At 34.0% G+C, this 12,465-nt stretch overlaps 1 protein-coding gene, 1 non-coding gene and 1 pseudogene across 2 annotated transcripts; 1 reads left to right on the top strand and 2 right to left on the bottom strand.

Annotated features, from left to right (window-relative positions):
- Window positions 1-3,440: 3,440 nt before the first annotated feature.
- Window positions 3,441-6,398, bottom strand: LOC131063554 (putative disease resistance protein RGA3). The gene has a single exon (XM_057997403.2). It carries the CDS (start codon window positions 6,203-6,205, stop codon window positions 3,500-3,502), a length of 2,706 nt encoding a protein of 901 aa, XP_057853386.2. The 5' UTR covers window positions 6,206-6,398; the 3' UTR covers window positions 3,441-3,499.
- Window positions 6,399-8,556: 2,158 nt separating this feature from the next.
- Window positions 8,557-8,629, top strand: TRNAM-CAU (transfer RNA methionine (anticodon CAU)). Its single transcript has one exon. It is a non-coding gene; the product is annotated as a tRNA-Met (tRNA).
- Window positions 8,630-9,204: 575 nt separating this feature from the next.
- On the bottom strand, window positions 9,205-10,812 carry LOC131036722 (photosystem II protein D1-like; annotated as a pseudogene).
- Window positions 10,813-12,465: the final 1,653 nt, after the last annotated feature.

The following is a 12,465-nucleotide window of genomic DNA, read 5'->3' as shown; positions in this document are numbered from 1 at the left end:
ATATAACAACAATTTATTTGTACCATATACTCAACCATGAGCATACAATGGCCTAGAAACAATTATTGTGAGGAATCTCAAGGTGGAAAAAGTAATCAATGAAATAATATCTCTTTCCCTCAAAGAAGCCCATGCAATTCTTGGCGGTGGATATTTTGGTTGTAGATCCTTAGTGAAATGACTTTTTAGAATGGGCTACTATTGAAAAATAATAAAGCGAAAATCCTTTTTCTTTGTCAAGAAGTGCCCTCCATGCTTACATGTGAAATCAATATAAGATTCATCTCAATAACTTCATGCCCAATCCTTTGGCCATTTTTCATGTGGGGTTTGGACATTATTGTAAAAATCTCTTCACCTTCTTCTAAAGATCATACTTTTATTATCATTACAACTGATTGTTTCAAGAAGTGGGTTGAATCTATTTTTCTTTGATCTACTACAACTAAAGTAGTCTATCTAGGTTCCTTCTTGATATACTCAACATCATTTTTCTACTCCTTACTATCCTTGGTCTTATGGTCAAGTTAAGGATTCCATTAAAATAATTGAACAAATTCTTTGTAAAATGATTATACAACATGATAAATATTGAATACTCAATTGTCATACACATTATGGGCCTATTGCATGATTATTCGTACAATCATTGGTACTACTCTATGCAATCTCATGTATGGTGTTGATGTTATTTTGTCCTTAGAGTTGAAAATTCCTTCATTTCAAGTTTCCCTCCAAGGTCTTATTAATGACAATACATATCATCAGAAACATCCTCATAAACTTGAAATGCTTAATGAGGATCATCTTAATGTTCTTGAACACCTTCAAACTTATCAATAATCTCTTGTTAATCATATAATCAATATTTACTCTCTCATTCTTTCAAATTATATGATTTCGTTCTCTATGCTAATTAGCATAATGTAAATGTATCTATTATTAATAAATAAAAAATCATCTCTAACTAGTTCATTCTATAGAAACTAAACATTAGCTCATACTCAAGGATCATGTGCAAAACAAAGGAAACCTTCCACAATAAAGTATAATAATTGTGTTTGTTTGGTTTCTCACTTGTTAGTATATTCTCATATGTTGCTTAGATAATACCGTTGTGATAAGTTGTTGCCCAAGATTACATTAAAATTGCATGTTAACTAAAACATTGTAATACATTATTGTAAAACTAGTAGTGGGCTCAAAAAAACTACTTGGGTATTATGCCATATTTTCCATTATTTAATATATTACTTTTGAGACCATGAATATTGTAAGGGTATTCCTTCTAGAGACCATGAATATAACAATGCATGACTATTCCTTCTATTTTGCATCAATGTGTTAAAAATGTATACATGAAGGAAATATTTTCAAAATTCAATGAGCTCATTATATTTGAAGCAAGTGATTTTTTAATAGATAAATTTCTAAAAACATCAAACAATATACTATATGAGAAGGATAGCCTCATACATTATTTATACAAGATTCATCTAGATAAGAAAGTAAGATTTCAATGTTAATAGAAAAAGAAGCTTATACTCTAAAATATAAAGAGACTTACATTAAAATACATAAAAATCCAATAAACAAATTATTTATGAAAGTAACACATAAAAGGTGTAATGAACAAATTATTTATGAAAGAAAGACATATAAAGCATATGCAAAGATAGCACAAAAGCTAGAGTTTTATGTAGAAATAAGCCTACATGAGTCCTAAGTGTGGTGTTGTACATATCAAATGAAAAATATTTCTATGCAAGCTATAATTGAATGACCAAAAGGGAGTTACTTGAGATTAGCTTATAAAATATTTACATTATATTTCAATTTTGAAATAGTGAAAACATAAAACATATAATGACATAGAAGATACATCTATATGAAAAAATGAGAATTCAAAATTTGTTGGACAAAGAAGCTTATCCTCCAAAATTCAAAGAGCCTCAAATTAAAACCATAAAGGTAGTAAATAAAGACTACTTATGAAAGTAAGAAGGATATAAGGGCAACTCCAAAGGTAGTATAAAAAATAATATTTATTTACAAATAAGATTACATTGATCTTAGTCCAACGGGTTGAGCTTAACTGGTTAAAACGTTGGGTTCTCACTGTGGAGACCCAAGTTCAATTCCCAATAGGTACATCTGAAGTGGAATTCTAAGTTGTGACTCTTGGCCTTCCATAGGATGGGGAAGGTCTTGGGGTCAATCTAATCAAACATAATAATAATAATAATAATTCAAAGATATGTAATGGGGATGGGGCCCCCTACTGTGTCCCCACTGGTTCATAGCTCTAGTCAAAAGCTATTCAAGCTTTGGCCAATTAGCGATAAATTTTTTTTTAAAAAAATATTACATTGATCTTATGTTGTCCTACAGCCAATTGGAATTTTGGTATTCTGGTCTTGTAAAAATGATATTTCTATCATTTCACTAATGTAGTTGCATTAGGTTAGCATTAGTTTTTAGGGGATTTCTTTTGAAATTGTAGCTATAACTGGAGGTTTTCTTTTTTTTGGTTCTTTCCCATAGATATGCTCGTCGAACCAGATTTTGTACCCTATTATTATATTAATATATATGTGGCTTGCCACCTTGCTTTAAAAAAAAAAGATTACACTGATCTTACAGCCAAGTGTGGTGGTGCATCAAATGTCAAGTATTTCTATACAACCACAATTAAAGAGATAAGAATTGGATCAAAAGAGAATCACTTGGAATTAATGCATAAAATATTTCTATTATATTTCAATTTGAAACAATGAACATACCAAATACACTAATTTTTTTGTATATTATCAAATTGATTATATAAATATCCAATATCCAAATTTCATCATTAATTTTAGAACTAGAAATCTTAATCCATAACATTTAATTTTCTTAAAATAAAAATTTTAACTATTAATTTTCACTTCTTTCAAATTAATTAAACCTTTATTGAACACATCAAATATTAAACTAAATTTATATAAAAAGGATTTTATTCCCTAATTAATATTAAAGGCATTTTACAATAGGAACAAGGTGTGTCGAGTGTAATGATGTGAATGTGTTGACAATTGTTTTTACCTTTTATCTTAAATTTGTCATTCTTTTCACATCATAATATTAATATTTAATCATAAATATAATATTTATAAAACAAGTAATACATAAAAAACAAAATAAAAATATTATAATTAGTAGACTTATAAAAATAATCTTATGAAAAAAATGACAATCATTTTTTTCATTTTTAATAAATATTTAAAACAATAAAAAAAATATAGATTTAAATATAAAAAATTAGATGCAACAAAATATTTTTTTTCAAAAATTATTAAAATAATAAATAATGCTTTTTGAGAAAGAAGTAAAATTAAAAGTAAATGTATTAAAAAATAATAATGATGTATAAACATTGTTTATTTATTATACTAGTAATGAAAAATTACTAGGAATTTAAAATTTTAAACATAAAAAAGCTAAATAATGTCAATCTATATCAATCTAATCTAATAGCTAAATGGGGATTGATGGCTTTGATTGTACGCCAATATGCTCCGCCTTCCTTCAATGTCTCCTTTAATTCAGCGGTTCCTGATTCGCGACAATCGAAGAGCTTGAGTCTTTTCAACGGCTCCAATGCCACTCTCTTCACTTTCTTATAATCGAATAGACGTAACTCCTCAAGACATGCCATCTCCCCCTCCACCAATTCTGGAAACTCCTCTAATTCATCAAAGTCACCAATTTCTAAGAATCTGAGGCATGGAAACCCTCCAGCCTTTCCAAACACCTTTGGCAATTCCTCACGCCCATTATTCTTTGTACGCCACAACACCAACCTCACTAGGTTGGGCATTTTTTGCAACTCCAGACAATCAATACAATCACATCTACCTAATTCGAGGTCCCTCAGATTTGCCAAATCACATATCCAACTTGGCACTGCACAGTTCCATAGTCCAAGACTTTCTAGATGTTTCATGGCTTTCATCTTCTCCGGAAGCTCCCCTGCATTTGATGATGTCGAGTTTTGAATTACTAGACGACGCATCTTCACCAGCTTCACAAGGATCCCTTCTTCTATCCCTTTCCACTCCATTTCATCATTAACAATTAACTGTAGTTCCTGAAGTTGAGTCATATTGGCAAAATCCTGTAACCTCATGAATTCGTCCTCTTCAACGGATAGATCCAACCTTGCTGATCGCAGTGTTCTCAAATAGACCAGCATTGACAATCCCTTTGGCATTCGACGAACCAGCTCGCACTCTAAATGTTGAAGACATTTAACTTCATTTATCCATACTGGTAACTTCTCACATCTCCAAGGTAGATATAAAAACAAGAGACTTTTCAGATGCCTCACACACTCTGGTACCTCCTCAATATATGTATCTCTTAAATTCAATAGTTTGAGGAGTTTCATCTTTCCAATGCTCTCAGGCAATGTGGAGATGAATGTCCCACTCAAATCGAGAACTCGCAGTCCTCTCATGGCGGTAAACAAATTTGTCGGAATGCCTTCAATCCTCTCATTCTGAGACAGTGAGAATGTGCGGAGACAAACAGGACGACTCTTTGAAATGTCATCGTCATTTATATTTTTCTCGGCCAGTATGATCCGACAACAGTCAGCACTTGCATCTTTGGAGGCTTCCTCAAGAGAAAACACACATTTACTTTCTCTGGATACCTGTATGGCCAAATCAAGCAAAAGATCGTGAATTCTACAATATTTGGTTAGTCTTTCATCGAGCAATTGTTGATATCCCACTTGTTCCCATAATTGAAGCAGACATAGATTGTCAAGTTGATATAAACAGTCCCATGCCGCATCCCACTGGCCATCTCCTGCTGGAATAAGACCTTCCCCTATCCACAAATTTATCAGATACTCACAATCTATCTCCTCGTCCTCTGGAAAGAAAGAAAGATAAGCAAAGCACGCTTTAAGACGTGCAGGCAATGAGTCATAACTCAACCTAAGAATAGGCATGATCCGATCAACATCGGTAGCAACAACTCCTTCAAGCTCATGAAGCTTCGACTCCCACTCCGTTGGCAATCTGGTCTTTGCCAGAGATGCGGCTACTGTTTTGGTAGCAAGTGGTAAATTTCCACATTGCTTTACAATCTTACGACCCAAGTCTTCCAGATGCTGCTGTGACTCAGATCCCCCAAATGCATAAAAACAAAACAGCCTCCAGCTATCTTCATCAGACAAATGTTGCATCAAATAAATTTCAGCATTTAAATTACTGCAAACCTCCCTACTTCTTGTGGTAACAACAATTTTGCATGGGTTATTGTTTCCACTTAGCAGGCCAAGTCTGGCTAACAAATCATCTTCTCTGCTGGCCCTCCACACATCATCTAACACCACAAGGCATCTTTTCCCTTGCAACGTTTCATAAATCAACTTTGCTGCTACCTGCTCACTTACTCCACTATCCTTGATCTTCTTATGTAAATTTTCATCTAACTGAAAGGCTAAATCATTTTGCAACTTGGAAATAGAATAGGACTGAGAGACAGAGAGCCATATAGATATCTCATACCTTTCTCTGATCACATTGCAAACTTGCTGAAGAAGATAGGTCTTGCCCAGGCCCCCCATCCCAACCACACCAACAACGGGAGAGGCATTGTTGTCCAACAAGCTGAGAATGTCATCAATTTTGGATTGTATTCCCACAGGGTGTGAATCGCTGGGCAGAAGATTAGATTTCTTCCGGTCTCCACTTTGAGATGTAGTAGTGGGTGATGCTTCATTCGCAGACCAAACTTCATGCAATAGATTCAGCTCGTTGCCATCTTCAATAATAGATCTCATGCGGTTCTTCATGCCCCTAATTTTCCGCCCCATACTCCAGCGAAAAATCAATTGATTACGACTCAACCCACAAGATTGAGCATTATCTCCATACATGGATTGTACAGCACATTCCTCAAAGATGTCCTCTGCATGCAATACAAAACCGCGAATGCTTTCCAGCCATTCTTTGACACCCTCGTTATGGCGAGACTGTTGATCAGCATCTCTCAGAAAACCCCTCACATATGTGAGTTTCTTGTTTAACCATCTGAAGTCTTGTCTGAAATTCCTCACAAGATTTGCCTCATCACTTAGTTTCTGAACAGCCATCTCAACGGCTATCTCAAAAACTTTTCCTACAACAGCTTCCCCAATTACAGATGCCATCCAACAGAAATGAGATTGAATGTAAAATTACTTTCTTAAGTTTCTATGCAGACAAAATAAAGTCGCCAAAAAAGACTTGAGAAAATAGAGTTGCTAAGCGCACACTTAAAAGTTAACACAGACTTGATGTGGTTGGATTCGATCTGAGAATGGGTATTAAAGTCTACATCTCACCAATTCTCACTTTCGTATCTTTCGGTCTTATTACAGCCGGGTGATGCAGACAGCATATGTACCAAAAGTGAAGGTAAAAATAAAGTATCCCTCCCGCGGCCCGCCGACCATTCAATTGCGTCCTTAGCACTCGGACATAAATTAATTGTGTAGGGCCCAGCGGCTCAACAGAGAGATGCCATAACAATCTTCACATAAAATGATATTCTAATAATAGAGATGTAGAACATAATATTTGTTAGTGTGATTTTTTTGTGGTTTAACAATAATAGAGATGTAGAACATAAAGATTTCATTCCTGATATTTTTTGCAAAATTTATTCTATTATTATAACTTTTAAAAACTGAAACAGAATATTATTGTATAGAATTTAGCTGCTTCCAAACAAATAGAAGTTGGTTCTCCGAATGCATTCAATTGATTTCAATATGGTGTTTGTATTCAATGAGATGAGATTTTTTAAAAAATAAAAAATAGATTTTTACAGATTTTCTTAAATTTATATTTATTTATAGAATTGGTGATTTTATCAGAAAAAAATTAAAAAATAGATTTTTACAGATTTTTTTAAAATTTATATTTATTTATAGAATTAGCGACTTTATGAGATTAACTCAATCTCCTCATTTGATGCACACGTAAATGTTTGTATATAGCAACTATTATTCATGAAATAAATGCAATCAATTTAAAAACCAACTATATTATGGTGCATTCTCATTCAAACTCATTATAATTCATTAAACTTGTTAGTTCTTGCCATAGGCATACCAAAAAATTTATTAATCTTTATTAAAGTATAAATACAAATTTTTTAATTAAAAAAATTAATTATCTTCAATTTAATTGGTTCTTGAATTTTAGGCGATATGAGAGAACTTTCTATTTTGAATCTTTTTTAAAGATTGTGGTTTTATGCTTTCTTCCCTTAAAATGTTTTTGATTAACGGAAAACAGGTTTTGATGGGTCCCTGAAACCAGGTTAGAAGGAAGATCAAAAGATAAGCATTAACACAGCTAAACAAAAGACAACAACTAAAGGAAAGACAGTTGGCGAACAAAATGCCAACAAGCAAGAGAACAAAACAGAGTAAAAACCAAAAAGGACCGACAGAAGCTCGGACTTAGGTCAAATTTTGAAGCATTTCTGCCGCTTCTAGCTCCAACTAATCCATAGTGTCCGCAACCCGGGCTTTGTTGAATATTGTTGTAGAACAAACTACATGCATGAGCTGATTTTTGCCAAAAAAAATTGGAGGTTTAGCTGCACCTAATGGTCTAATTTTGTTTATTTTCATTTCCACTACACAATTTACTTTTGCACTTTTCAACTATTTATTATGGCAAGAACTAAAATTGGAAATTATTCAATTTAGCCACAAAAAGATCCTCCGATCTTTAAAAAAGATTCAAAATAGAAAGTTCTCTCCTATCACCTAAAGTTTAAAAACCAATAAAATTGAAGATAATTAATTTTCTTAATATTTTAATTAAAAAATTTGCATCTATACTTTAATAAAAATTAAATGTTTTTTTGGAAGAAAAAATTCTTTATTTTGATTTGTTAATTTATTTTTTTAATTAATAATTAGTTAAAGAATAAGCCTTACCAATAGTTCTATGCCTATCGCAAGAACTGATAATTAGTTTTATAGCTTGGAAAATATTAATGGATTTTTTCCACTTATGTTAATATTTAAATACATATTTTTGTAATATTTCATAGTAAGATATTTTATATGTATTGTCAATCACTCATCATTTGATTCATGATAGAAAACCACAATGAATTGAATCCGATCAATTTATTTTACCGGGCGAACGATGGGGATAGAACCTGCGCATGGTGGATTCACAATCCACTGCCTTGGAACCACTTGGCTACGTCCGCCCCAAACTAATTGACAGTCTCAGTCTACAGTCATTCCATTTCAAGAAGAATGGTTCTAAGCCCCGAAAATGAACTAATAATGAAATTGATATATTATTAGTTAGTTATGAACTCTTCAGTTTTGTTGGCAAGCTCTGTCCGGACATCAAAGTGATGCATTGCAAGATAAATAACCTTCAATACAACTCTTGAACAAGTTTGTTACATTTCTTTATTTGTTTGTTGAAAATAATAGTTTTGGGTATCCAATTTAAGATCTGAGCCGATACTTATTATTATTATTATGCATCCATGGTTGAATGGTTAAAGCACCTAACTCATAATTGGGAAGTCGCAGGTTCAATTCCCGCTGGATGCACAATAAACAATTATTGTGCTCTGCTCGCAAAAAAAATTAGGTTTATGATGGAAAAATTAGACGAAAAAAATAGTACCAGTCTTTGTCTACGGTCATTCCATTTCAAGAAGAATGGTTATAAGCCTCGAAAATGAACTAATAATGAAACTGATATATTATTAGTTAGTTATGAACTCTTCAGTTTTGTTGGAAAGCTCTGGCTGGACATCAAAGTGATGCATTGCAAGATAAATAACCTTAAATACAACTCTTGAACGAGTTCGTTACATTTCTTTATTTGTTTGTTGAAAACAATTGTTTTGGGTATCCAATTTAAGATCTAAGCCGATACTTATTATTATTATTATGCATCCATGGTTGAATGGTTAAAGCACCCAGCTCATAATTGGGAAGTCGCGAGTTCAATTCCTGCTGGATGCACAATAAACAATTATTGTGCTCTGCTCGCAAAAAAAAAAGTTTTATGACGGAAAAATTAGACGAAAAAAATAGTACCAAACCTTTTGGTTTTGGCACTGCTTTCTTTTTTGCTTTTCAAGGAATAAAAGACATTAACAATTCATCAGATTGAGTAATTATCCGTCTATAGAATTACCTTCAATAATAGATAGATCTAGAGGGAATTTGTGAGCGTTACGCTTGTGCATCACTTCCATACCAAGGTTAGCACGATTAATGATATCGGCCCAAGTGTTAATTAAACTACATTGACTGTCAACAACAGATTGGTTGAAATTGAATCCATTTAAGTTGAAAGCCATAGTGTTGATGCCCAAAGCAGTAAACCAGATACCTACTACTGGCCAAGCAGCTAAAAAGAAATGTAGAGAAGGAGAGTTGTTGAAACTAGCATATTGAAAGATCAATCAACCGAAATAATTGTGAGCAGCTACAATATTGTAGGTTTCTTCTTCCTAACCAAATTTGTAACCTGCATTAGCAGACTCATTTTCAGTAGTTTCCCTAATCAAACTTGAAGTTCCTAAGGAACCATGCATAGCACTAAATAGAGAGCCATCGAATACACCAGCTACACCTAACATGTGAAATGGATGCATAAGAATATTATGTTCAGCCTGGAATACGATCATGAAATTGAAAGTACCAGAGATTCCTAGAGGCATACCATAAGAGAAACTTCCTTGACCAATAGGGTAAATCAAGAAAACAACAGTAGTTGCTGCTTCTAGAGCTGAATACAACAACAATCCAAGGATGCATACCTAGACAGAAGCTAATGTTAGTTTGTTAGTTTATTAGCTTGGACAATTGTTTGTCCATTTGCTAAATAATTAGTAAATAATTGTTTGCTAACAAATGTAGTTAGAGTTCAAACAATTTTTATTAATTATTTGACTCTTTCTAGAAACTTCTAGCAACCAATTTGGTTAGGGTTGTTTAGTTGTTTATAATCTCAGCCGTTGATTGAGAATTAATCTCAGTCGTTGGTTTTCCAACGAGAGTAGTATATAAGGGGGTCAAGGGGCATTTGGAAAACAATGAATTGTGTGAAGAACTTGCAGTGTTAGCAAGTAGTCTTGCAGTGTTAGCAAGGGCACAGTGATAGCATTGGGATAGTAGCGGGGTGGAATATCAGTAGGAGGATTAGGAGATCGTCAGAGCTCTGCCAGTAATAGGGAAGCAGTATTTGTATCTCTTAATTTGCTGAAGTTTAATATATTTCTCATCTGCAGTACTGGTTTTCCCTTCGGGGTTTTTCTAGGGACAATTGTCCGAAAATATTGTGTTCATTGTGTTGCGCATTTTTTGTGAGTTTGTGAAATTGCAGTTGTGTTATTTTCCAATATTTGTTGCTCAAATAGTCTATCAAAGATAGGAGGATAATAATCAGTAACTATAATAGATTTTCTACAGCTAAGTTCCCTCTCATGACCCATATAGGAAGCTACACCAAGTAGGAAGTGTAGAACGATTAGCTCATAGGGACCACCATTGTATAGCCATTCATCAAAAAAAGATGCTTCCCAGATGGGATAGAAATGCAGACAAATGGTTGCAGAGGTAGGAATAATAGCACCAGAAATAGTATTGTTTTTAGAAAGAAGAGAACTGGAAACAAGTTCACGAATACCATCAATATCTACTGGAGGAGTTGCAATGAAAGTGATAATGAATACAAAGGTTGCAAACAATAGGGAAGGAATCATGAAGACATTGAACCATCCAATGTAAAGGCGGTTTTTCAGTGCTAGTTATCCAATCGCAAAAATGATTTCATAGGCTTGTGCTTTCGCGTCTTTCTAAAATTGTGGTCACGGTTATAACTTGGTTTATTTAATCACTAGAAGCTCCCAAGCATACACATAAGGCTTGTTATTCAACAGTATAATATAATTCATATCTGTATGTCAACCAATATTTATTTTGACATCTTTATGAATACTATAGAAATTCATGGTATCTTCCTCCATAAACTATATGCACATATATTGAAGTACTTTTGAATAGTATAATATTTGTGGGTATTAATACCGATATTAATGTGATCTATAAGCATTCCTTCTTTCTTTATGATTCAAGGTAATAAATAATAGTATTTATTACCTTGAATAAATGTTATTGGAGAAAACTGGGTAAGAAAGACCTTATCATTTCTCAGATGATTCCCGAATAATGGGATGCTGCCTCTCTTGCTTATTAAGAGCAATGAATAACATACATTGGATTGGATCATAAGTAAAAATACCTTTAGGTACTAGATTCTAGTACTCTAGGTTGCCCAAGACTTGAACCCAGAACTCATCGAATGGAGTGGATTATTCGCTCTTTTTATAAGAGCAAAAAATCTCTCCCGAAACCATGCTTGCAATTTTCATTGCACACGGTTTTCTCCATGTAGTAATTTAGTAATCATTTGGTGGGATTTCCGGGTGGAAAAGATCTATAGGATCATAAATTGATCTTGGCAATTGCTCAATAAGCTTCTCGCGGACATGACTATGAAAGTGACCCAACTCAATTCCCTGCCCCATTAGAATAGTAGGCAACTTGAGAAGCTTTCGTATGCAAGCAGAGTGCACGTGATCGGAATTCTAAGTTTGGAACTACTTCAATCAATCAAAGTCAGGGCATTAAGATACCAGGTTGAATCAATTGGGTCTTCCATCTGATCTGAAAGAGTGTGATACCAGGAAGCAAGCCACTTTGTTGTTCCATTATGGTCTTGGTGAACTAGAACATAGTGCATAAAGAGGGCCACATGCTTGCTGAGATTCTAGAACCCGAGAGATATGCAACCTTTCTTTATGGATGGGCTAGGGATGGGGTAAAGATGGGATAATTTGTGTTTCGTTGTGATAGGTGGGGACAACTTGCTCCCAAGGAGGCTCTTACTTCTGTGAGAACACTTACTAAACATAAAGCCATGTAGCATGCTATGGTCTCAACACCCTCTACCTACGAGTGAGTAGGAGATCATTCTACTATTGGGTCCACTTCGTCATCACCCTACTATCCTATGGGCATGCATATGGAGATGAATGAGAATGAATTTCCTTGAGGGCTTTCTGGACCAGCTCGATAAGAAATCCTAGTCGATCAATCTGCCTACAGGGGAACTAGAGAACTATAGTTGATCATTCTATGTGGCTAGATACCATATGTAACATGCTCTCCCTTACTTGTCTTACCAGGTAAGGTGAAGTGCTAAAGTGTAGGTTGTTAGGGTAGGGGCAAGGGTAGGTTGTTAGGAAAGGTTGTTAGGGTAGGTTGTTAGGTCTTTTCTCAAATCCATTTCCCTTGGCAATAGGCTCTAGGTAGGGATAGGTTCAATTTCCAATATTAAAGAAGATTTTTTGATTGCTTAATCTAGCAAG

This window comes from Cryptomeria japonica, chromosome 4 (genome assembly GCF_030272615.1).
Source record: "Cryptomeria japonica chromosome 4, Sugi_1.0, whole genome shotgun sequence".
In the NCBI taxonomy this organism is placed as follows: domain Eukaryota; kingdom Viridiplantae; phylum Streptophyta; class Pinopsida; order Cupressales; family Cupressaceae; genus Cryptomeria; species Cryptomeria japonica.
This window is presented reverse-complemented; position numbering and strand designations above follow the sequence as displayed.

What these genes read in the sequence shown, in the direction of transcription:
- LOC131063554 (XM_057997403.2), bottom strand. Translation starts at nt 6,205, where the DNA reads ATGGCATCTGTAATTGGGGAAGCTGTTGTAGGAAAAGTTTTTGAGATA.